This window comes from Xiphophorus couchianus, chromosome 6 (assembly GCF_001444195.1).
Source record: "Xiphophorus couchianus chromosome 6, X_couchianus-1.0, whole genome shotgun sequence".
In the NCBI taxonomy this organism is placed as follows: Eukaryota; Metazoa; Chordata; class Actinopteri; order Cyprinodontiformes; family Poeciliidae; genus Xiphophorus; species Xiphophorus couchianus.
The window spans coordinates 25,061,313-25,088,977 of record NC_040233.1 but is presented as its reverse complement, the minus strand read 5'-3'; the positions used below and the strand labels follow the sequence as shown (position 1 = coordinate 25,088,977).

The following is a 27,665-nucleotide window of genomic DNA, read 5'->3' as shown; positions in this document are numbered from 1 at the left end:
ACATAAAATCAAAATTCACCCTTCTCCACTATTCCTCCTTATACATTTGTTGGATGTGATAAACTCTTAGTGGTGTGAAGTCTTCACTGCCATCAGCCTGAGCTATCAAAGTTAATGTTATGGAGCCATCAGGAACCTTCCAAAGTGTTATGTAGTTGACCTTGAGTAGCATGAGCTGTGGGATGTGGACGACTATCTCAAGGACGAGTAGATTCCCCTCTCTAAGTCTTCAGGTTATTTCCATGCAGTTCTTCAATTGGCTGTTTTTTTTTTTTTAAAACATTTGAGCAGCTGATATATGAGGATCGAAGGACACAAAGATGAAATCAAAACTCACAGCTGCATTTTCTGCTTTTTAAAGTTAGTAAGTAACCACCAAAACTATATTGTGATAATTTTGAGAAACTGATGAGTCATTTATACTTTGTTGCATATAAAAAACTGAACACATACTAATGTTATAGTTTCTAACCATGATAATATTAACCTGACTGTTGGGTATTTATTTATAGCCTTGTTTTTTAATAATGACTTTATTTACAAATTTACCTTTTTCCAAAAGTACCACAGTGGTCCACTTTTAATGATCTACAGCCATGAGAGAACAAAGTAATTCATACTTCAGTACCTTCTAAAACAACTTTTTTTCTGCAAAATTCTAATTCAATTTAAATATTGATGGACTGTGGCCCACTCTTCTTTGCAATCAGTTGACATTGCAATACACTCTATGAAGAAAGTCTCTCCAGCAGTATTAAAAGTCAGAGATCTTCTAAACAAGACACATTTGCTCTTTTTTTTCTAATTGTGCTGACATCTGCTTTAGCTTTTAGCATGGTAACAGAGGCTTTTTTAGCATAATCTGTAAACATTGCAGGGTCTGACCTTAAGGCAAATTTGCCGCTGGCAACCTGCTGCATGATAGATTTTAAATTGTTTGGAAATGTCCTTATAGCCTTTTTCAGACTATTGGTAAGCAACAATTTCTTCTTTAAGGTCTTTGCTGCGCTATCACAAATCTTCATGCTCTGGAGAGCGGCAATATGCCAAAGCATACTTTTCCTTTTAAGGAGAAGAATGTTGCTTAGCTTTCTGATGACTGTGTTGAAAGTCATCAAAACTCGTCATTTTTTCCACAGTTTGAAGATGTTCTTCTCAACCAGTGGTTTCCAAACCATTTGCCTTGCAGGCCCAAATCATTTGGGCTTGTGTTTTATACACCTTGTTGTTTGAGTGCAGTCAGGCTTTTCCCCTGTTTTGTTGTCATTTGAGTCCTAGTTCAGCTTCTCTGTATTCATTTTTAATTTTCCATCTGCCTGCCAGTTTTCTCCTTCCACAGCTGTTTTCTGTCATCTGATTCTCCCTCAGCTGCTCCCATTTTTCTCTGATTAGTCTTTCTGGTTGCTCTGTCATTTCCACCTCTGGTTTAATATATAAGCTCATTGGATTATCTTGGTATCATGCCCATGATCTCTTCCTATGCCCCATTGTCATTAAAAGACTCGTCACTTCATCTTCCGCCTCTAGTTTTGTCTGCTGTCGTGTCAAAAATACGCTACATGATAAGCAGTCTTACATGTTTGCCTTATTAAAAGAAAGTCATAAAATATCTGAAACACTTTATTGGTCAATTTTTCAATTTTCTTGGTCTGGATATTTTAGGATGTGGGCTGCTTTAAAAACACTTACTGTAGCAAAGTGAAATGAATGAATGTGCCCGAGCTGTCTTGAGTAAAAGTTGCAGTTTAAATGAAAAGAATAAGAAACACAGCATCTAAACGCAGTTGGCAGACTGTGAGCGAGCTGAAACTGTGCTAAATGCTCCGATGATGTCATTTTGTGCAGTTTTCCAAAATCTCTCAGTATATTTGTGTGTTGTTTTAACCCGTTCAGTTAAGTATGCACTCTTCCACCACAATTGATAAAAAGTTTTGAACCTCAAGCCTAAGAATTATTGATTTGTTGCTTGATATCTCGCCAACTACTACTGAAACCTCTTTGCAGGTTCTTATCAACAAACGCAGTCTGTTGTCAATCAAATCACTTGTGCACAATTTGGAGAGGTCTGACTAGTATAACCATTTTACCATGGAGCGAAACCATCCAGGATCTGCAAATGGAAATGAATCTGGTTGGGACTGACTAAGGAAAATAAAATAATAGATCAAATGCTGTTTGACCAACTATTGTGCTGGAGTTTGCAAAGCAGGTAATCCAGGAGCGGCTATAATTTTCCTTGGCTGTAACCCCAAGACCGGAGACTGTTTATTTTAACCTCTGCAGAACTAAGACAGTTTACACTGCGCATATTAATGCATATTAGGGGTTTTGACTATTAAATTGGCGATTTTAGACGAGGACTCGAGGACTCGAGTATTCTAACCCACACATATCAGTGACTAATATTTCCACACATCTACAGACACCTAACCTTCCATTTCTTATCAATAGAAAAGCTATATTAAAGGCAAATTTGTCCTAAAACTATTGAAGTGCTTTGCATTTGCCTTTGCCAATTATCATGTTAGGTTACAGATCTCCAGTAAAAATGATGACTTAATGTTTTTATACCATGAAGCTGGTGTCTCTGAGAAGCACTTTGGGAGTTTTACCCTCACGCTTCCATATGTCTTTTCTATACTAGAATAACAAGTTTAACCTTGAAGGTCCTTGAAGGTGTAGAAGGTGGCCTCCATATTGTACTCCTGTCTTGAGCAATACTTCAGTGCCCCAACATGAGTGTTCGACATGAGTGCATCAAGATTGGTTCACGCTTCACAGTCAGGTTCTAATGTGCCCTCATTACTAAAATAGATGCTGGTCACAGCTTAATTCTGTCACAGTGGTGTATTTTTTATGAGGTCAGAAGTGTGACCACGACTCTACAGCCTGCTGCCGTAATGCTCTGCAGCATGTGTTGATGAGAAGAAACGGGGCCGCTCAGTTTGTGTTAGAGGGGACGGCAGAGCTGAGTCAGTAGCCATTAAAGGTGGAGAGGTAAGACTGAATTTCAACATGAGAAACCACTGAACAGCACACTGGGCATATGAGGAGGAGGGAAGTGGAGTGTGGAACCAGAAAAAGGTACATTTAAAGGGTCAGAGTCCACACATAACCTGTGGTCGTATTGCCAGAGTAATTCACACCTCTGCTGCAGGGTTATTTATTTTGGCCAATCCATTTCCAGATTGACTCCTCTGTTTTTGTGGGCCAACATGTGCTCACTCTGAGCGCCTCATTTCACACCACTGAGGCGACCGAGAAGACAGAGGAGGAGCTGAATGGGCAAATGAAGGAAGGATGGAGGAGAAGCAGGATTTCTAGCAGTGTTAGAAAAGAAAAAAGCTGGATTTGATTTAGAGTAATGAGAAGATGATTTTCTCAGCACCCCATCCTATCTGTTTTCTGCTGCGACATTCCTAACTGCCTCCGTAATTTCACTCCCCAGTGGCCAAGGCTGCCTGTGTTTTAATGTCCAGCGTTCAGTTTTGCAAGACTGCACAAAATGCCTCTATGAATGATTCAGAAGTGACTCTAATCCTGTTTGACATTGAGTTTGCTTCTGTTCCAGTTCTGCTAATTTAATTTTAATCTGCAGCAACTTTTTAAAAAAGAACAGTTCCACTTTCTTCCACCTTCACCTTCACGAATCGAAGCTGAAGAAAGATTGGTCGATAAAAACTCTCTTATTATTAATCTGCTTATTTTAACTATTGGCACAGACTTTTTCTAGTCTGTTGAATTATTTCTAAGACAAGATTTGCTTTCCTGAATCTAAATGACATTTAAATATAAACTCTATTTGCAATGGAGCTTGTTATGCAAAGTAGTTACATCAGAAGAGAGGATAGAAAGGTTCATTTCATTAGTTTGATTACAATAGATTTGCATATCGTCACCTTCTTAAAATATTGACCCAAGTCATCTTTTACCAAAAAGGATTTTTGTAACAAAAACAAATCACCACCTTCTTTGGGAAAATATGACTTTGGCCATTATTTTAGGAAGGTGATGATATTTCCACTCGCTGCAGGTGTTATCTCTTTGTTGGTGTTGATGTAAGCTCACATATTGGGAGAAGTGTAATAAAAGGATTGTGAGATAAGTTTTAGTCCACCAGAAGGCGCTGTTTTGTCCATCAAAGACATCAAAGATGGCTGTACTTGAACTGTGCATGTTTTTGTGTTTATTCTGATGTTGTTACTGCTGAAGAACCATTTTCTTAGCACTTAACACTTAAATAAAACAGTAACAATGTTGGAAACAACATGGATACAACACAGGGCTGAAGGTTTGGGTAACGTTTAAAGGGGCGGTTTTAGGTATATTCAGGGACATATAACAGTCAAATTATTATGTTATTTTCAGTTGTTATAAAAATGTTGTATATATCAAACATAACTTATGAGTACTTTGACTTTGAAATAGGCTTCTGCCTTTTAAAAATCTCCTGCTCTTTCCGACAGTTCATCTTCAGCATAATACATAAATCTAATCAAAACTGAACACATGACAGAAATAACAAATATATGTTTACTAAATGAACACTCAGAAGTTAAACAGAAAAAGGTGGATCTAAACAAAACAAAGAACAACAAAGGCAAAATAATTGACTTAAGACTTATTGTAGATGCTTGAAAGCTGTTGTCGAGTAATAAAGTCGAGTTTATTTACCATCTCACTCACTCTCACTTCATTTTCAGTGTTTTCGTAGTTTCACTGATCTAAATCATTAAGAAACGCAGCAGTACAGAGTCAAATTACTCTGAGTCAAAAAGTATCTGCACTGATTGTGAGCAGAAATAATGAAGATGAATAATGAAAGTCTGCGGATTTAATCTTGACACCAGTTTGGACCTGACAAAGATGGTTTCTTTTGTTTCTTGTTTTGGTGTAAGTCAGATGAGCCTTTAAATTTGTGTGTCTTCATGTGTTTAGATACTTCAAAAACAAAAAAGATGCTGATTGATTTTAAACCAAATCAGACTGTCACAGCTTCAAGTCTGACGACTATCAGAGGATATTCAATACAGTCTGTTAATGAGCATCAGTATCTCTGGACAACAGACTGAAGCTGAATTGTTTTAGAAAAAAGGACAGCAAAGGTTTTACTTTCTGAAAAAGCTGGCTTTATTTGATATTAATGTGCTAAAGATGTTTTAACTTAATTGCATTACATGCTGTTTGGGTGGCATAAAGGAAAAACAAAGGAACACACTGAGGAAAATAGTGATTACTGCCAGTAAGGTGCAGAGCAATAGGTTGGATACCTATGAACACATCTATAAACAAAAATCTCTCAACAGGAGGAAAAGTGTTCTTGCTGATCAGAAGCATCCTTTCTTTAAGGTACTGCTACCCAGAACTTTCTGAAAATTGGACAAAACAGTCCTTTGTGCCAAAAGCAATTAATTTCTTCAACACATGTTGAAGCAACAGGTTTTATTTTTGTCATCCAAGGTCATCAGGTATAAACAGATAAAAAATTTTATCCATCCATCCATTATTTATACCCACTTATTGGGAGGATTGGTGCCAATCTTCAGCTGTCACTGGGCGACTGGCGGAGTACATCGTGGACTGGTTGGCAGTTTATTACAGGGACAGATATCCACACCTAGGGCCTATTTGGAGAGACCAATTAACCTGACAGTCATGTTTCTGGACTGTGGGAGGAAGTTGGACCAGAAAAGAACTTCCACATAGACCTTCCTGCTGGAAGTGAACAGTGCTATTTACTACTGTACTGCATATTTATTAATCAATGATGTATCAGTAATTTCTTTTCAGAAAAGGGATACTTTGGTACATAATTAACCAGCATGCAGGAACGCCATTTACTGCAGAGGGTGTTCTGTCCTTACATTAAAAATGCAGTATGTAACTTTTATACAAAATATTTTTTGACATATTTGTTGAAACTGACACAATGTCGTGACAGTGTGAGACAAAAATGCCTTCTCCCAGTGCTAACTAGACACAAGCAATCAGAGCCAGGAGGCAGTGCTGTCAATCATGGTAGTGTGTACGCCGCTCACAACCCTACCTGCTACTCCCTGCTTGCTCTTTGCTATGTTACAGCAGAGCCTTCTGTGAATGCTAAAGCTAGTTAGCCTCTTTAACGATGTTTTATTTGTGCCTGCTCTCGCTATCTGTGTTCTCTTTTGTATTGTGATTTCTTGTTCATTATTCTTTCCTTAAAAATTCACCATCAACTCTCCGCCTGTGCCAGCTCTTCATTTTCGTTGAACCATCACCGCCCAACATGACCTTTTAGCCAGTTGTTTGCAGTTTAAACCCTCTAACTACTTTTAAATGAGTTCACTCTCTTTATTAAAAGTAAAAGTTGTAGCTCACTGGAGTGCAAAAAAACCTTTGTGTTAAAGTGAGAGCCTCTTGTGTCCAATTCAATTTAACATCTCTGTTTTTATATAAATGAATTTGTCTGAGAGCTCTGGATCATTTGAATATCTGTTCACTTATTGCCAGACTGACTCAAGTTGCATTTTTTTTTTTTGCATAAATATGTTGATGTCTTCAATTAAGAGGTAAATATATTCAAATCATTAACTTACTGCTGCCGGCAGATTAGTCGTATTTTACTATGCACATCTCCTGCTGGAGCCGTTAGTACAGAGGATGTTGCCAGCAGCGTTCCTTCAATATAAGCTTAATTCTGCCATTATGATTCACTGCCATGTTTTGGCTTTCAGCAGTGGTGTTTGAACTGAACCCTGTAAAAAGTCATGTAGCTCAGCAGCTTCGTTCGCCACTCCGTGGGCTTGTAAACAAGTTAGACCTGGCAGTTTGAAGATGAAGAAATTCAAAATGTTGCCTTGGTGCTATTTTGATCATTTCTGTCTCCCATGCTGCCACCTACATGTCTTTTCGCTGTGACACCCTCAGACGGGACGAGGATTGGGTTCTGCTGTTAAAGCCAACAGTAGATTAGGGTAATATGAGCGATCGGTTTATGTGGGATTCTGTTTTATGTGATGCTGACAGATATTTTGAGATAAAGGGGAAAAAGCTATTATGGCACTTTGCCTTCTCTGGAGTACTTAATCTCCAAAGAAAACTGTGCCGTTTTGTGATTTGACGTCTTATCAAAGACGTCAAATCTTGTGTTGCAGTAATTTTATGTTGGATCATTTTATTCATGCGTGAAAAGAATCATATCAACAAATGAACATGTTTAATTCATTCATTCACAGACATGCAGGCTTGTCTGATTTACCGCACTAAAAATGTAACTATTCTTACTGCAGGAAATCATGAAGAGAAACATTTTCTGAGAGCCAGAAGCTTGGAGACCAAAAAAAGACCATCACCTTTCAATTAAAAGTTGTTTAATAGAGAAATTAAAAGTTCTCTATGGCAAATCAATCAATCAAGTTTGTTTGTAAAGAAGATTTAATCAACAAGGCAGTTCAAACTGCTTAACATCATAAAAATAAACACATCATATAGTCAACAGTTGTGAAAACCAGTAACAGACATAACATTTTGTAAAGTCAAATTGTTAAAACGTAAAATCAGTGTTCTATTGATTATGGTTAAGAGCAACTCTAAACAGGTTCGTTCCTATTAAGCAAATTTACTTTAGAAATGTCAAATCTCGCAATTAAATGGCTAATGGAAACACAGCTAATGTGTAATGGACCTTGAACAAATCCAGGTTTTTGGATTTATTTATTCAAGAGCTCCATTTCATTGTCATCCCTCCCTTTAAAATATTGAGCCTTCACCGGTCACTCTTTCCCAGATTTTCACTGGGATTACTACATTGCTGACAAAATTTTACATTAGCAAATTGTCCAGTTGTTGATAAAACATAATAGCACAATCACCCGAAAGTCTCACTTTCCTGCACATTATCAGTCATGTTTTACTCATGACAGTTGTCTCTGTGTCAAAACAACTCCAAAGTAAGGTAAACAGTTTTTATTCTCACAAAATGTTCACCATCTTCAGGTGGTATGTATTTATTGTTGTCATCAAGCCTGTGGCTATTCCTGATTACTCTTAATTAATTAAACCAAATATCCATTCAGTTCTAAAATAGCTTCACCTTGAAGTTATAAAATGTGACTAAAAAAAAATTTAACAGTTCTTTGACTCTGGAATTATTACATATATTTTGTGTAACATGAATACATCCAGTAATGGTTGGTGTTGGCCTGTTACCCAAGATCACTCTGAAAAAAATAAAGCTTATTAAACTTGTTCTTCTCTTTTCTCACTTTTTGGGTTTGAATTAGTCAGAGTCGTCTGTACTGAGTAAACGAACTGAAACTAATCAGGTATTTGCAGTTTTAGTTATTCAGCGCAGTAGGTGGTGCAGTTGGTGCCATATGCTGGTCTGAAGTCTGATCAGATTCTCTCATCTTGTACCATTAACTACATGTCAAAGCTATGCTAATTAAACTATGATAGGGGCGCTCCTGCCATGTCCTTACCTTCAGGGTATTAGTTAGCTCACTACACTCCTCTGAATTTCAATTAATCAATTAACAACTCGGGCCGCAGGCGGCTTGGAACAGACATTGACTCTTGTTGAATAATTCAGCAGTTTTAATCAGCTTTCTCTATCTATCAAGGCCAGAATATAAATCTAAAACTGTGTAACGCAAATTGAAAATTAAAGGTAGACTTTCGCATCCCTTAAGCCATCAAATCCAATAGTAGCAAAGTGTTGTATTTCATTTAGTTTGGGGGAACTTCATTGAAAGATATCAGTCTTTTTTTAAAATGAAGCTTGAATTTACTGATTATTGAAGGTGCATTGAAAACAATTACTAAAATATACAATGAGGTCTGAGGCCCAAGTTGTTAATCTAAACTGAGACTCTAAAAAGCAGACCTCAAAATAAAAAGTGTAAAAATACTATTTACAATATTGCTGAGGTAAACTGACTGATAGTCACAGGTCGGCAGAGAATGCAAAAATCGTACTCAAGTAAGAGAACAAAGTATCCGTCCAAGAAATTACTCAAGAGAAAAAAGTATTTGGTAAAAAGTCTACACAAGTACTGAGTAACTGATCAAATTATCAGTGATTTAATATCTAAAAATGATTTAATCAGATGGGCCACAATATAAAGATAAGTGGATATTTTGTTACTTTAAGGACAAAAGTGATGATAATTCATCAAATTAACAAAAAACAAATCATCCCAAAGAAAATTTTTCCAAATCAGTTCCTTTCAATGAAAAAACTTAAGAAACTTTTAAAAAAACTGCAGGTGTGCATCTGAGTCTGAATTTTTGATGAAAACCTTCCTGTTTTAATAAAAAATTAAGCCCTAAATAGAAATAGCTTGAATATGTTCTGCTGTGGATAGAAAACTGATAACGAATAAAACAAGAAAATGATTCTGAAAGTTTAAGATTTACCCTCCACCCAATGTTTTCTGACTTCCCTCCTGTCTGCATAAACCCATGTTGTGATTTACCTACGTTTTCACTTTGGCTTCACTCTGAACTTGAAAAAGTGCGCTGTTCGCCCAAAGGCTCAACCCCTTTGGGCGAAACTTTAGGTAGAGCTGTGCGCATTAGAAAAATGAACTTTGACGTTTTATGCTGGAGGATGATTGTTAGTTGTGAGCTGCAAAAACAAGCTCTGCTGGAGCCTCATTATCCTGTTCTCTGCTCCATTCCCTGAATGGCTAAGTGAACCGGCTCGTCTTGAACAGCGGACTGCTGAACTCTGGGCTTGTGGATGGATGGAGGGGGGCAGAGGGTTTGCATAGCTCAGAAGAGCAAAAACCTTCACTTCATTGCAGTTTCTGGGGTGATGGATGGAGGTCATTGGTATTCAGGGTCTCAGCCTCTGTCACGGACTCCGGCTAGTTTTTGTAATTCAGTGAAATAGCATAAAAGTGGAAAAGTGCACGTGAATGAGTGTTTTTTCCTCCCTTTCTCCTCCAAAGTGGGTATTAGCGAGCCTGTCGTGTTAGAGGAGATGAATCAACCTTGACAGTGCCAAGGCTTCTGCTCCCCAGAGTTTTTTTAAACAAAAAAAATCTTTTGCAAGTTTCTGTGCTGTCAGAATCACACTTTCTTTACTCTGACTAATCAAAGGGACAGTTTGGATGGGTTGATTTGTTTCAAGAAAGACCTCATTACCCCTAAATCCTCCTGTGACAGCAGATGTGTTCAAATATTTATGTGATGGGGTGGGGGGATACTTTATTTTTTTTTAGAGATAGCTCAATATGTCAAATATACCTGTGTTTTCGTTAAAGAGTAAACTTTTGGAAAAAACAAGTTTTTCTCCTATAGCTTTGTATCAGAAAACAAATCAAAAATTTCACTATTGTGAAGTTCAAGTGGATTTCCTTTTTTTGTAAGGTCCCCCAGCTCTAAAGTGCCCTTATCTTGACTCATAACAGTGTTTTAGGTCTCTATTGTCATTCCCAGTCTGAGCTTTTATAACATTGCCTGCTTTTTTTCCTTTTTGGAAATAGGTTTATGTGGTTTTGTTATGTGCAGTGTGGATTTAAAGGCTTATTTGATCTTTTCTTGGTAGATTCTGTACATTTAACTGACAACAAAGTGTTTTATCTTAACAACTAATGGTAGAGAGAAAATTATTTTTTTTGGAGCCCTGCCTGTTTGCCGTTCAATATTCCCGGATTCACTCATTCATGGAATCTGCTACAAATTATTCATGGAAAATTTGGCTTTTCTCTGACTTTTTTTTAATAAATTCAAAATTTCAATTTGCAGCTTGGGAAGCTGAAATATCTATCCGCAATGCTACTCGACATGCTATTGATTAGCGTTTTTAAAGCAACTGATCCTTGATCAGCATTTCTTTGGTGATGGACTGTAGATGTTAGCTTCAATTGTAGCGCTAAGATGGTTTCCAGTGTGTATTGATGCATATTAAAGTAGCTTTGGTTTTTTAACTTTAAAAAAAAGTGTTTCTAACGGAGGTCTTGAGTATTTGGGGATTTTAAATATTCGCAGGCGGCTGTGGTTCCAAGAGTCCATAAATACTCCACTGTACTGTGCAGCTGGCATTGCCAAATTTAACTTCGTCTTATGAAAGAAAAATCACAATTTATTAGTCCTGAAACTGTTGGACGAGCATTGCACTTTAGTTTTATTTTCCTTTGTCAATTATTATGTTAAATAATGCCCTTCACTGTAGTCCGCTTCTTGCTTTTGGAGTGGTTTATGGTCGGCTTGATGTTCACATAATCATTCAAACCGGTCCAGGGTTCACTTCAACCAAAGCAAGAGCTAGGTTTTTAGGCAGATCAGAGTTTAAAGTTTTTGGTCCGCATCAGAGTTTACTTACACATTCACATCTCCCCAAGCGAACCAAACTTTCTAGACAAACAAACTGGAGATCCACACGGAGCTATATAATTTAGTTATTCATTTGTTTCTCAGAAAACTTGAAAATTGTGTGAATAAGAATAGAAACTGTTGGTTTGAGAGTTAAACCCTCCACAAAGCTGGTGAGTCCTCTGAGCTGCCTGTTTTTTGCTCCACCGGTCACTCCATTTAAGATCCAGACGTTGGCTCTTAAATGCCAACGCTCCGCTGAGGAAAGCCCACAGTGTGTTTTTAACTCCGCTGCCCTCTCTTTGAACGCTACCTCAGCGAGGCTGTGCTCTCATCGCACATTATCTCCTCGGAGATTATAGCACTCCACGCTGGAGAGCCGTCCCTCTTATTTTACCTTTTCAGACGGCTGTAATTCACCTGCTTTTTACACTCTGTTCTCCCAACCACACACTGTAACAAGTGAGTGTCAGGGCAAAGCCTACAGGGATTAAAATCCCCCATCTATTCAGAGGAACCCGGTGCAATTAAATATGCATGAGAGTTCAAACTGTTCTAGTTTGTACATATTATAACGTTGAAGAAAAAGTTTAATCTGACAGGATTAATGTTTAAATTTAAAGTCGGGAAAAGATTAAAAGTCTGTAAATTTGAGAGAATTTATTCGAAAGAGAAAAAAAAATTGTTAAATTTATTTGGAAGTTTTGGAAAGCTCTCTTCCCAAAATACGTTTGTAAAAAGTAAGAACTATTATTTCTGATATTATTAGAAAACAACCCATTTAGCATCTGAATACAGTTTTGACGCCAGTAATCTAGAATCAGACAGATTAAGTACTAATGGTATTTATCAGAAATGACTGCAACAAAACAAACCATGGCCAAAAAATGTTTCCCTTATCATCTGCAAGATTATGACAGAACCTGTGCTGTGATACGTTAGTGCTCTATATTTATTCATTTCTGTTTTCATTATTGCTAGAATGGTGTTGCCATACTAGCTAATTCATTTGTGATTTGTTTCTCTGTTTATGATTTAGATATAAAATTAGTGTTTTGCTCTTTGTGCATTTGGATTTATTTCTCTTAGATCAGTTTTAGTACGTTCCCAGTTGTTTTGTGTTTACTATATGTCTTCACTATCTGCGCTTCCATGTTAAATGTGCCAAAAACTTTGTCGATATTTGACGTAATGTTAAAAAAACACAATTTTACAATCGCAGTGTTTCCATTAAAAAAGAAACGTAATTAAAATCACACATGAATAAATTTGTTCATGCGATAAGTCAACATCCACTTCCTGTCGCCTTCTTTGTCTTTTCTGCCAATTCCACCCAGTTAAAACCAACGACAATATTTGGGAACATTTTCTTCTTCCTCAGGTTGAGAAATGTATTAAAATTCCCTTAATACGTTCTGCAAGTGTCAAACTAAACAGGAAAATGTTGTGTGTCTTTACTTAACAGCAAGCTGAACTATGCATTTTGTCAATTATGTAGATTTTTATGCTGCTCTGGTTTTTAATGACTTCTGCTAAAAATTTGGCACTTCTGTTTTTTGGCAGCTGTGCCAAAGCTGTGTGAGTCAAATTGGATAAAACTGGAGCAGTAATGAAAGATGTAAGAACTTTGTCTGATACAGTTTACTTTGCTTATCTCATCATTTGAGCTTCACAGTATTTTAAATCCCGTCATCTTCACAGTATCCGCAGCATCGCAATCACAAAGAACTGCTCGAATGAAATATTTGGTAGGCTGTATCATTTCAGGTGTCATGCATCAAAGTTTTTGAGGAAGCGAGTTTGGGACGTTGTGATAGGAACAGAAAGAAAAATAAAATTATGATGTTAACATTAACACCCTGTTCAGCGTCATAACCTTAAAGCTTATTAAACAGTTTTCTACTCACACAATCCCCTTATTCTTTACATAAAAGCAGTTCAGCATAAATTGTGAAAATTAAAATCCTTGATGTTTTATTTTAAGCTGCTTAGGACATTTTCAGAATATGTTGAAATGTATAGTTTTTATAATTAAGCAACTCAAATTTAAAAGTCAACATTCCTAAACTTATATCCTTTTTAAAACACTGATGGTTTGAACATATTGAAATTACAATGCCACTAGGCTCTGATTTATTCACATGAAGTGAAATTAAAAGGAATTAATCGACAGTGTTTAACTTTTTAATCTTTTTGTTCTTTCAAAATAGATTTTATTAGCTTGCAGACAGGGTTTCTCCTAATGTGTTATAATTTCATTTAAGAAAATTAGTGTCAGAACAGAATAGAAAACAATAACAAACGAATAAACAAAAATCAAAAGAATGAACTAATATGATAACATCTTCCAGACAAAAATGAGCACGGAGAGATGAACAGCATATGGCAAAACCCAATTGCTGTTACGACTGGAGCATTTCTTTCAAAAACAAAAATATACAATAAACCCAATTTTTGTGTTTCTGCGCAATTAAACTGATCAAGCATTTTCTGGTTATGAGGACTCAAATTAGAGACCTGTGCTGCTGGGATGACGTGATCGCTGAGGCTGACACAGAAATCGAAGCCAAAGCCTCGTTGTCGGAGTTGTAGGCCTGGATCTCTCTGCTGCATGAATCATAGTAATTGGCTCTTGTCTCAGTGGAGAAATACAAGATCTATTAGCTTGAAGGTGTTAGACGGAGGCATGTTTGGGTTTTGCTTAGACAACTGGATATAAATGCTGCTGAAAGTTTTCACTCTGTGTGAGATGAAAGTCTGGATCCAATGGCAGCGAACAGGAAACAAGAAGCATGGTAAGTCAAGGACAAACTGCCAGTCAACTTTAGGGAGATAAACGTTTCTCACATGGGTCCACACCTAAAGATAGAGATTATCTCTGTGGCCATCTTTCTGAATCACAGTTTGAAGAGGGCTGGAGATTTTATTGGGTATTAAACACAACTGGAATGAATCCACATCCAGCATGATTAAGAAGAGAAAATCTGAATATTCATAATTTTTCTGGTCAAATTTTGTGTACTCTGGTAAATGACTTTGAAAGATCTGTCATAAGTGGATAAAAATAGAGCAGAAGCAACTTTTAGCTGTTTGACCACTGAAATTAAGACTTAATCCATTTTAAACCATTAGTTTTAACCATGTTTTTTGTGTTTTTTGTTTTGTAGAAGAGTGTGACAGCCCTTTGGTGTCCAACCTGCTGCCTTCATCCTTCAGGAGCTCCTCCCAGCTGTCCAGCAGCCACGCACCGGGATTCGCTAAACTCAACCGGAGAGACGGTGAGGAAAAGCTCAGTCTGTGACCTAATCTGGTAATAAGTGATAATCATTCACTGATTGGCTTTAAATATTGTTCTGTCTTCAGGTGGAGATGAGTAATTCATAACATTAGACAACACATAGCTAACTTTGACGGTTACATGTGAGAAATACTTTGCAGATTTTCCTTATCATGTTTTTCCCACCATTTCCTAATGACAGGCTTGATTTTTTCATTGCTTTTTCTTCTCTTTGTATCAGTTTCTGACACAGAGCCAGTTGGATCTTAACTTTACTTCTTCACCATAATTGGATTGAAACTACAGAGTTTAGTTCTCAAAGTACAAACTCATTCTCTGCCAAACAGACAGAAACAAGAAAACTCTTTTAGAAGTAGATTGTCCTGTTCAACTATTTTATGGTCATTTGAAAGCTTTACTTTTAACTTTCAGGCTGAAGGCAACATCGAAAATAAACTGCACAAACAAGATTTATTTAAAGTAAACACACTTAGGCACAAAATCCATTGCACAGTGGCTGAATAAGTCTTTAAACCCTTCAGCACAAAAGCCAAAACATCAAAATCTAAATCTGTTTTTATAACCTCTCAGATAAACATCACAGCAGCAGTGAGATGTAGAAATATATAGAGGATCAGAATGTATTTTGAGACAAGACAAAACAAGATTAAGCTTTCTTTGTCTTTATTCTCTGCTGTAGCTGATGTTTTGTTTTGTTTTTTTTGCACCAGATGCTTGTATCAGGAATGTGAATGGTGTTTGTTCCACCAGCTGGAAGTCTCGTGCAGAAATCTGATTTGAGGCTTTGACAAAAATTGAGATTTTGGGATCGCTGCTTTATCTCGACATCAAAGCCCAGAATCAGCCGGGAGTGCAAGGCGGGTTTAATCTGGTTCTGACTGATTCTCACCACCTGGGAAGGCAAAGGAAGCTGAGCATGAAGAAATTCAGCAGCAGCCCATCTGCTGCCTTTGTTTGTTCACATGTGAACAAGCAGGACTTGAAAAACTGTTCAAATAGTGAACATATTTGTAAAACACATTTGCTCGACACAAGTGGTTAAAATTAATATTTTTTTATACTGTCAGAAATTTAGCATATTGCATTTAAAAGCTAAATTGATACACGTGTAATTTAAAAACTGTGCTTTAATGTTGACAGATTGGAATCATGATTGCTGATTGGAAATGAACAAAACTTTCTCCATATTATCTGTTCTTTTACTGCTGCAGACATTTTAGTTTCTCATCTGCTTTGTAGTGATTCCTCTGACCTCAATTAGATCTACAGCTGGATTAATGCAAGAACTTTTTACAATAATTAATTTCCTATGTACCTTTTCAGAGGCTAAGCCGCTAAGAGTAAAGTAGAGTTGTATTTACAATACAGTCCCCATAAACATAATATAAATGGTTAGTTATTTAGTTTCTCAAGAAAAAGTGATCAACTTATGGCTTGTATAAGGTCAGTTTTTATTCATAAAACTGCTGCTGGCCACACTCCATTACTCAACGTTTAAACTTGTGACAATGTCTTCAAATAGATGCACAATTATACAACTGTAAATCTTTGAAAAGCAGAAGTGGAGCCTCCTCCTCAATGCAGCAAGTGGTTTCTGGATGCTTAGTCATCAACAGAACACTTGTCTTTTACAGCAGCTATTGGACAGCACATACAGCTTGGGTTGCTAGGTAACGGGCTGAGCTCCACTGGGGTTGCTAAGTAACAGACTTGGTTTCGCTGGAGATTCTGATTTGTGACTTTACATTCGGAAGGTTTTTGAAACGGCTCATATTCCAGACGCCAAAAAAAAAAAAAACCAAAAAACATTAACTTGTTACGAAAAAACAACTGAGCAGATTTTTTAAGCACTTGGTTTGTTTTTAGAAACAGTAGAGATTCAGTTGAAACTAGAAAAATGAGAAAAATGGATGGCTAAGTTATTGGAAACTCTGTATTTTTGCCTAGAATTCCACACAATGAAACCTGGGTAATTTCTATACTAAATAAGTTTTTAGTTTAGTTTTTTTTTTTTTTTTTTTAAATCTAGCTATAGTTGTGATATTCTGACTAACCAGCAATTACCAGCTAAGATGAAGTGATACATTTAGGTTTAAAAGGTAAATAATAATGTATTACTGCAAATCCATAGCGGACTCGTAAATTGGGTGGATGTGTCACTTCAGAACTTTATGTCTTGGCAGGTCAGAAGAGTGTCACTGTTTCTTCCCTCCTGACTTACTGGTGCCATGTCCAAAAGATCCCATCTGTTTGCTGAGGAAATCAATGAATAAATGAAAGCCTCCGTCTCATTTCCCATTGCTGCTGCCACTGTTAATGCTGTTAGTTACCCGAGGAGCAGCTTTGCTTTCAGTTCACTTATTTCCTCAATGAATGGAAATGGTTCACTTCCCACAATAGCAACAACAAAACACATGCATTTGTATTTATACATGTGCATATGTTTTGTTTTTTTTCCATAACATTCTGTCTTTGTTGATGGTGGAACAGGATCAAGGTGAGAGAAGATGTGAAAATCTACTGACTGGAAAATAACTATATTGCAAAAATAGAAAGTTTGTCAAGTGATTTCCACCCAATTTCAGCTGGTCAAGGTTTTGCAGTTAGTAACCTCAGAGAAGAATACTAAACAGAGTCAATCCTTTTCTTTTGAAAACTTTGAGCTGAGGCTGTCATACACAACAGGTCTCCATAATCTAAAATAGAAAACAATACAACTGAGATCAAAACTAATACTGAAGTATAACTTCACAAGTTGCTCAACATTTCTCATTTTACAGCAGTTGGATGACTGATTTTTTTTAATGTTACAATATTACAGCATTTTTCTTGTGATATTGTGACTTAATTCTCATATTATTATGATTTTATTTTGGAATAATTTTAACATTATAACATAAATGTGTTTTGTATTATTTTGACTTTAATATTATATTCACTTTGTAACTTTATAACTTCTCATAATAAATAATAGATTTTTGTTTTCAAAATATTATGACTCATTATTATGATTTTATTTTTGCATAACTTTTACTTTATTTTTTAAATTTTTTAAATATTATGGCTTCATTCTCACAATACTTTGACTTTATTTTCATATTATTTTGTCTTCTCATAATTTTATTCATTTAGTTTTATTATACTCAGGCTTAATTCTTTTGACATTTTTGATTGATATTTTGATAAACTGGTGTCATTTACTTAATAAGTAAGTAAATGATGGGTAATGTTCTTACCCATCAAACATTTCTCTTTTAACTTTGATAAACTTTGATAAATATATGAACAAGATTTTTATTAATGACCACATAACTTTAAAATTGATTTGTAATTTGTGTTATTTTTAATCAAAATATCCTGACTTTGGACTTTTAAGGTAGAAACGGAAATGCTTACTTTATATATTCAGTGTTGTTACGTTTTGTTGGTTCCAGGTGGTCAAATCTGTTCATAACTTTATTTTTTACAGGCTTGTTCCTGCAGTATTTGGCTCAAATTAAGCAGTTTCATCCCTTTGTGAGCACTAAGTTATCATCTTCTGTTTCTCTTTCCAGCAGGATCATTCAACATTTCACAAGTTTAAACAAGTTTACCGTTCTCCTACAGTCTCCAGAACTCAAATCAGTAGAGAACGTTCAGGATGTGATGAACTGGAAGAGTTGCATCATGCATTTTCAGCCCAGAAATATGCAGCATTTGCAGACTGGCGTTTTGATTTAGCACTTTATTTCTAGTGAATATTAAACTGGTTTGCAGAATTCCTATGTCTTTTTTTTCTCTTTACTTTCATCCATGGCTTAAGAGCTTAGCCAATCAGCCCTCAAGATTATTTTAATATTCAGCAGCTGCAGCATGAATCACTCTAGGCTTTATGTCTATCTGGTGAGATTTTGATTTCCAGTTCTCAATGCTTTTGTTTAATTTCTTCCCAATCCATTCTTTATCTTGTTACTAAAATGTTCCATCTCCAGTCTCTGTTCCATAGATTATCTTTTTAATTTTCTCCTTTCTGTGCAATCATTTTCACATTTTAATCATTAGCTTTCGCTCCATCTATCAGTGAAAAAGAATGGAGTGAACTTGCCAAAAGCTCATCGTGTTCTCTGTGTTCAAATATTTTCTTTTTTTTATTCTGGTTGGTGGGGAGGTTATTAGCAATTCTGGTTCAACTATTCTGGAACAGCCTTTTTTTAAAAAAATACCGTGTTGCTTTTAATCAATTTCCAAATTAATTTGATATAAAATGGAGGCTGTACCTTAAATTGGAACATGTTTGGTGTGTGAGGATGGCCAACTAATTAGGTGCTTATTCACATCACTGTGTGTGTTGAGTGTTCAAAGTTCCAATGCTGCACTTGAAGCTTGAATGGAAATGTCATGTCTGCAGGAAACAGTCAGTGTTGGCCAGTATCGAGCCTATTAGTCTCTCCGTCCGGATGACATGTTATCAGGCTGCTGAAATTACCATCCAGTCCTGCTATTCTAATGCAAATGATGAGCTCTCACTCCAGCGCTCTTTCCTTTTCGGCTGCTTGGCTGTCTGCAGCGCCACCGGTCTCCTCTCACCTGTCTCACACTGTAACTAGCTCTTCATTTAACTCATGTCTCTTTGAATTTTATAGCCTCTCATATTTTCTTGTCAGGTGGAATATCATGGCGGTATTAATGATTCAGCAGTCTTTTGTTTACCTGCCTGCTTAGTACAGTGATGCATCTGACCACAGCAACTTTGTCAGGCTTGATCTCTTCTCCAAAGGTGGAGCAGAAAATTCCCACTGCACCTTGACTGGCTTTCTTCCTTATCTGCTGCATACACAGCGTGCACTGCTCAAATGACAAAAGTCCACTTGGTTTCAGGTTTAAGTAGTACAATGTGTTTTCAAGGTCATTTTATAGCACAATTAAATAAATACGTGAGCTTAAGTTGTTTTAAAAATTCTGTATATATCAAGTGTGACTTAAAATAAATTTTATTTGCTAATTTAAGACCCTGAAATTGGGCCTCTGTCTCTTTAAAATCTTCTGCTCTTTTTGAAACTGCTCCTACAATGAGCTCAGCAAATGTGCAGTTCTACCAGCTGTTTGCTAATTGCTGCTGACTAGTCTGAAGGAGCTGAGTGGGGAGTTGCTTGGAAACTGCAGCTCCAAGGGGAAGCTGTGTCTCTAACTCGGATCTAGGTTCACCCAGTCATTTTACACAGCTAAATAGTTGCCATAGAGATTTAAGATTTTCACAAACATGCATGAAAGACTCAAAGCAACACTTTGGGCTTGTTTTTGATGAGAGAAAAACATTATAATATGTTGTAAAGCTAATTTACAAAGCTTTATTGTTGGCTCAAATCTCCCTTAAATCCTGCAACATGTTTTAACACCAGTGTTCACTAAATGTCATCAGGCATCGGAGGATAAAATAAGGTTAAATTAACTGCATTTTACAAATCCAAAGAGAAGTTTTCAGGAAACCAATTTTCCTTGTAAATGGGTACCAACTGGAGAAAATAGCACAGTGGTCAATTAGAATAATTCCAGCTAATCAAATCCAATTATTACAAGCAGAACCTCAGGGGTCTTTTTTATTTATTTTTTGGAAACATTACTTTAATAAAACAAAGAAAATAGTTAGGTTTTTAAAATTGCTTTGTACTTAGAATTGGGTTGCATGAGGTTGCCTTGTACCACTTCATCCACATAAATCTCCTGTGGAAGCTAATGGTGCATCGGATAGCAAAATAGATTCCAAGGTATTAAAATTACTTGACAGAACAAAACAAAAATGTACAAAACACTTTAATCGATGTATTTTTGAATATGTATGTATTTTGCTTTGTAAGTGTAACTAGTGTAAGTCAAAAGTTCACTTCTAAATCCAATCATGTGAAATATATTCTTTTATTATAACTGGTTTCTGTCACTGAGCAGCAGAATCCATGGCGTTGTGTTTGACATGAAGGAGCCACCATGACAGAAAATATTCAGCCATCATTTTGTCTCTGTTTCAATTACATCTGACAGGAGGACCCAGTAAATCTTTGCAACGCCTCTTAGTCACCGACACATTTGTCTCAGATCCCGCTCTCTTTCTCTGCCGTCTAATTGTCACAAGTAAAAGGTCAGGATGTCTGCGCTTTTCTGTTCTGCTGTCGTTGGACACCTCTGGTAGTGAAGCGCTTATTAGCTCTGGCCTTTAGCTCTGAAAAGATCAGCCTGAACCACCACCCGATCGACACTGATTCATTTTTACACAGTGTTTTTATGTTCAGATGTTCAACATGATTCTGAACCCCTAAAACAAAAAGAAAATACAGAAACTTTAAATTGTTTTGCACTGCATACATATAATATAATATTGAAGAAAATGCAGCCAGTAAAGTGGAACAAGTATTTGGATTAAAAATTTAAATGTGTGGCCATATAGGTGCTGTTAGTAAGGTAAGTACTGTTTTTGTTTTTTGTTTTTTTCTAAAAATTCTGACAATCTCAGAATTCAGATTTGTTTTTTTTTGTTTTTTTACAAAGTTCTGATTATTTTAAAATCAGGATTCTGTCTTTTTTCAAAATTCTGACTTTTTCAGAATTCTGGCTCTTTTCTCAGAATTCTGACTTTAATCTCAGGATTTGGGCTTTTTTTCTCCGAATTCGGACATTTTTCATGAAATTTGTACTTTTTTTCCCCTCAGAATTCGGCCATTTTTCACGACTATCATCTTCCGAGATCAAAATTAAGATTTTTGAGATTAAAGTCAGTTTTTTTTTCAGTGGCCCTAATCCTCTTCTGTACTAAATAAGTTTGTTTCATGTAATTATTTTTTTTTTACAAATTGGGGAAGTATATCCATTCAAATCAAACAGTAATTGTTTTCTCTTGGTTAGCTTGTTTTATTTCTCCACTAATGTCATATGTGAAATGGTAAATTCTTTTGCCAGAAACGGGTAAAATAAAGCAAACAAATGAGAAACTAAATGAATGATTTAGCTGACAACCCTTACCAAAGAACAAGCCAAAACATTAACATTCAATTGAAGAAACAAACCTTTATGTTGGTTGTAAAACTACTCGAAGCTTGACATTATAACCCTTTATTGATGACATTTTAAATGGATAAGGAACCAATCTCACAGAGAAGTAGCAGCACTAATCAATGTACCGCTGTGCAGCTTTTCAGCACAGCCATATCAGGGGAGCCATGCAGACAGTTTGACATTCATTACAACTGTTCAATATGTTACTATTTAAACTTTTATAGGTAATGCTTTGTTTGGGGAGTTCCTCTTAATCTTCAGGAAGGTGCAAATTCAGCATTAAATGACAAACAAATCATATAGGTGAAGGTAAAAAAAATTAAGTTTTGAAACTTTGGTGTTATTTTTTAAATCTATTTCTAGTTTTTAATATCAATTTCTTTTAAGCTTTATGTTTTGATTTCCTTTAAATTAACTTGTTTGAATTTTCCATTGCAAATAAGCTTGCCTTATTGTAAGTATATATTTTGAAAATGTAGATCTGAACAGGGAGTATTAAGCAAAATCAATTTTATTTTAGCTGTATATCAATAACCTGAGGAAATGTTTAAAGAAGACAGGATCGAAGGTCCTCCACAACAATATGAATGATTGAATTATACAGAAACCAAATATTGAGTCAATGCTGCTAAATGTGGTCTTAAAATCTTCTGAATCATGGAGTGTAAATTGTTTGTCACATGACTGTACGATATTTGAAGTAAATCTAAAAAAACCTTTCACAATAGCTGCAAAACGTTTAAAATTCAGTATAATCGATAGTTTTACAGGTATTTTCATGACCAATAAACACAAAGTAGACTTTCAGTATGGTAGAAATTGATGCCTTTACTACAGTAGAAGTCTGCATAGGTGCTAAATGAACTAAGTGAAATATGCAATAAGTAATAAATATACGGTAAAGCTTTGAGTTTTGGACTCTTAAAGCTGCAGTATGTAACTTTTATAAAAAATATTTTTTTATATTTGTTGAAATTATCATTATGTTGTGACAATACAATATAAGATAAATAATGTGTGAAAAAATCAAGTTCCTCTGCCTTCTCACAGTGCTAACTAGAAGCAACCAATCAGAGCCAGGAGGTGGGTCTCTACGCTGTCAATCATGCCTGTGTGTGCACCGCTCTGATTGGTTGTTTTTGCAGGGAGTGGTTCATTTCTTCAGACGAAAATAGCAGCACTGGGAGGAGGAGATTTCACAAATCATCATGACATAATGATAGTTTTAACAAATATCTAAAAAACATATATTTTTAAATAAAAGTTACATACTTCAGATGTAAAGTACTGTTTACTTTTGTCTGAAATTACCATAATCAGTTTTATCAACAAGTCAATAAGCAAAATAAATTACAGAAGTCCAGGTTCTAAAAAAAAAAATGAGGATAGACTTTTAATATAGACTATACAAAGAGATTTATTCCCCTCATCTACATAATTTACTTTAAGTATTTCAGTTATTCCTTAAAGTCTGACATCTATAAAACACTTTTTCTTCTGCAGGAGCTGGAGGCTGGTCCCCCCTCACCTCAGACCGGCATCAGTGGCTGGAGGTGAACCTGGGCGAGCGGACCAAGATTACAGCTGTCGCCACACAGGGCCGCTACGGCAGCTCTGATTGGCTGACGTCTTACCAGCTGATGTTCAGCGACACGGGACACAACTGGAAGCAGTACAGACAGGAGGACAGCATAGGGGTGAGTCCATAAAGTAATAAAAAAAGAATAAAAAATTTCAGTTCAATTTAACTCTCCTAGTATTTATGTAGTACTTAGTGTTTAACAATGCTAGTCTGCAGGGATCAGCCCTTCCTGAGTAAATTATCACAGTCATCAGGACTCTTTGACTCTTCATTAATAATGGATGAACCAATGAAAGAGCTCCGCTGACGGTCCTGACCTGCTGCCAAAACACTTGAAGCTCCTGTTGACGTTTGCAGAGAGAGCTGAGACCAGCCTGAAGCGTTGGCTCGCTCACTCTGTGTGTTTTGTTGTGAATTTGGAAGAAACTCCATAGCTGAACTTCCTCATGTTCAGTCTGTCAAAAGTACAAATGAAGTCAGTTAAAATTATAACAGAGGTGAGAAGAGGGAAGACAAACAACACCTCTATGTGGCTGAGCATTTATGCTGTGATGTTGTGTTTGTTGTACAAAATCTGCATCAAATTTGTGTTTAATACAAAACATTTCTATATGGAAGAGGATTAGGGAAGAGGGTTAGGAAATTAAGTAAAATTCTGACTTGGCACTCAAAGTTTTGACTTTTTTTCCCCAGAATCGTTTAAAAAAGCCAGAATTTTTGACAATGGGCCGTTTAGGGCCTCTTGTCACTTTAAATCCATATAAGTTGCTGCTGGCGGCCCCCCTAACTCAACATTTATACTCGCACATGTAAATGGCTGCAGACAGATGCACAACTCTACAACTGTACATCTTTGAAAAGCAGAAGTAGCGCCTTCTGCACAATCAACAAGAATGCTGCACGTGGCTTCCGTTTGGTAAGTGAACAAAACACTTGTCTTTTCCAGCAGCCATTGTACAGTGGTAAAACCAGCTGACCAAACGTGCTGGAGCACTGCTTGGGTTGCTAGGTGATGGACTGGACATGGCTGGGGCTGCTAGGTAACGGCACAGTTTGTGACTCGACAGTTTGGAGGTTTTTTAAATGGCTGGTTTTCAAGTCATTTTGGAAATAAGTTAATAGTATTAACTTATTTAATTAAGTTAAATAAGTTAATGCTATTAATTTATAATGTTAATTATTATAAGTTATCTATAATAATCTATGTTTTAAGCATTTGGGCTGTTTATGACCTGTTATGCAAAATGTGAATTTTTCTTAATAGGTCCCTTTAACATGCCCGATTAGTCTAACTGGGACAGTATCTTCTGTTTAAAATATATTTCCAGTACATCAACAGCTAGCAGGTAGGAACCATGCTGTATTGTACATTTAGGTGAGGGAGGACATTTATCCGGAGTCAAAACGCTGCAGGCTACAGGACTAAGGAGAGGGGATTTTGACTAGAGTTTGAGTCGAAGAACTTCGCTCATGCGGAGAGAATCCAGCTAAGCTAAGTACTAAGGATCTTCTCAGGCGGACCAGGGAAGTGCTTCTTACAGATTAAAAGCATTTTGACCTGACACTCTGCATAAACTCTCACAATCTCTCTGACATTTCAGAGTGTTTAGGAACTCCTGTGAACTCAGAGCTTAGAGAGTAAAAATAGGACGTACTGGAACACATTTTTCTGTAACGTTGATTGCTTCATTTTTCTGAACTGTACAACTGGAATGCCTTCAGTTACTACTGTTTTGTCTGAATTTTAATAATTTTTATATTTAGTGTAAAAAAACACTCATGAGTGGTAGATAATATAGACAACACTTATGTTGTACAGATAAAATATGTAGAACTATGTGACTTTTCATGACTGAGTCAACATAATTTTGAAAAATCCATTAAAAACCATTTACGAATAAACTTTACAAAACATTTGAAAGTATTAAAATTGGTTGATTTAGGCTTACAGAAGCACAAAACAGATAGAAATCAGCAAATTGCTACAGCTAATTATTCAAAATACTTCTGCAGGATAAGTTTTCGTCAGAAAACCTTTATGTTTTCACTTGTTCTGATGGTTTGAATATCCTGAAATATATGCAGATATTTAAGTTGGCGACCAAACTAAAGTTGCCTTCATGTATTGATTCTAAATATGAAAAATCTTCCAGATTACCCAAGGCTCCTGATTGCTGAGATATGCACTAGTGGGTAAGGGGGCAAGAAGATATTTCTGAGTAACTGTAGGTAGTTTATCATGTCCCTGTGGTGTGTTTTCAGTCTTTTCCAGGTAACTCTAATGCAGACAGCGTGGTTCAGTACAAACTGCAGCAGCCGGTCGTGGCCCGCTTCCTGCGCCTCATTCCTCTGGACTGGAATCCCAACGGGCGGATCGGACTGCGCCTGGAGACCTACGGATGTCCGTACAGTGAGTGTTGCATCCTTCACTGCTCTCATTAGAGCCTCTGGGGTTTAACAAAGAAAAAAATCACACAGTATCTCACACTTGTAGAATCACTCGTTAGTCTAACATATAGCGGATCCTATTGAGCGTTATAAATGGTTTTAATTGATTTAATGGTCAGAGCTGCAGGTGATAATAAACAATTAAGGGATCTTTAAATGCATTGCTGTTGAGTGATTCTAAATTTTATGGTGAAACAAATAATGGCTGAACTAATGAACTTGTTGATTATTGTTTGTGTGTTTATATTTCAGGTGCTTCAAACAAACAAACAAAAGTTTATTTCACATCTTAATCTATACCATAAGAGGAAATTTTATGGCAGAGGAAAACAAAAACAAAAACAAATACAAATGTGATGCACCACGGCAAATGCATGAACAAATCGGTGGAGCAGAAATGGAGAAAATATTTTCTGAGTAAAAAGTGACTTTTGTTTTTTGGGGGGAATTTGTAAAATGTACTTGTTCAAGTCATGAAGAAACCACTCCACACTTTAAATAGAAGTTTTAGAGGGTTTTAAACACTGCAAAAACATAAAATATTACCAAGTATTTTTGTTCTAGTTTCTAGTGCAAATGTCTTAGTACATTTGAAATAAGACAAAAATGACTTACAAGTAACTTATTCAGCAAAAAATAGGAGCTTGTTTTAGTATATTACATTATTTAATATACATGGTAAGATTTGGTTTTGCATTGTGAATTTTGTGTTTGAATGCAGCTTGTTTACAAGTTTGAACACATTTTACTTAATAAAGATGAGTTTACTTTTATTTTGAATATCAAAAACTTCCTTAGGGATAAAAATGTCCTCTTGTTAGAAGAATATAGATGTTCAAAAAAGTATCTTTTTAGCATCTTTTTAAGATGAAATGATCCTGAAGGTTTGGTTCACATCAAAAACTTTGAGAGAAACTATCAGAGCTGATTTCTCTGAAATCTTGTTTTCTGAGTGCCAACATTCAAATGGCCATATCTTCTAAATACCTTTTTTTAACATCATTGGAATGCTTTGAACCCACGCTTTTAGAAACTGTAAATAACCCAAAACACCCCAAAATGGACTTGTTCATTCTTTTGCCATGAACAGTCAGAAATTGTCCTCAAACTTTGGATACACGGCTCACTTCTACACACACGAACATGCTGATATCTCTCTTTGTTTTATTTTTCAGCCTCTGATGTGGTGACTTTGGATGGCAGCAGCAGTTTGGTGTACAGACTAAATCCTGGGTCAAGGCGGGCTCAGAGAGATGTCATCGCATTGAAGCTCAAAACCTTGAGAAACTCAGGGATGCTGCTGCAGGCGGAGGGAAGGGAAGGACTTGGCCTCCGTCTGGAGTTAGACAGAGGAAAGCTGCTGCTGCTGTTCAGACGAGGTGCTCATGTCTATTGACAGACGCAGAGAGATCATAACATATTTACATTGATTCCAATATAGCGGAGAATTTAATCTGCAGAGTTGGTGTAATCTATCCATGATGGCATTTCTTCTGATGAGGAGCATTTCCATTTCAGTCATTTGGCACATCTTTCAGACCTTTGATTACCTTTTATAAATGGATGATGAGGAAAACACACACCTTACTCCTGATTAAATCAGGAAGTAAGGTGCTGCTGGGATGCAGCACCTTTTCTGGTTAAAACCTTGATTGATGGCGCCCATTTGCTGCAGCATGTGTTAGGGCTGGACTCTTCTGGTCTCGATGCATGCCTGGTGTGTCTCTGTGTGTGTGTGTGTTTGAATAGGATTACACCAGCAGTTGTCATGTTGCCCATGCTGAATCATCACCATCTGGCACCTCTCTCACCAGAAACCCTTGCTGACCACAAAAATACTTCATCCTCACATCCAGCTTCTCCTCCTGCCTTTTTGTTTTTGAACCCTTTTTCTTTTCTTTCAGATCGTTTCCTGGATTTTCTCCTGAGTTCAACAAACTCCAGAATTAGCAATAAAGATTGCATGAAAGTTTCAGATCTCTTTATTTGCCAACTTTAATTTCAACCCGTTTAATT

General features: G+C 36.4%; 1 protein-coding gene across 1 annotated transcript in view; it reads left to right on the top strand.

Moving 5' to 3' along the window:
- The window catches only part of LOC114146557 (contactin-associated protein-like 4), a 111,824-nt gene that overhangs the window by 21,314 nt on the left and 62,845 nt on the right, over positions 1-27,665 (top strand). The window contains exons 2-5 of the mRNA XM_028020735.1: positions 14,466-14,576; positions 23,123-23,316; positions 25,464-25,611; positions 26,825-27,028. Of these exons, the coding sequence (XP_027876536.1) occupies positions 14,466-14,576; positions 23,123-23,316; positions 25,464-25,611; positions 26,825-27,028 (657 nt within the window). The remainder of the gene's footprint in view (positions 1-14,465; positions 14,577-23,122; positions 23,317-25,463; positions 25,612-26,824; positions 27,029-27,665) is intronic.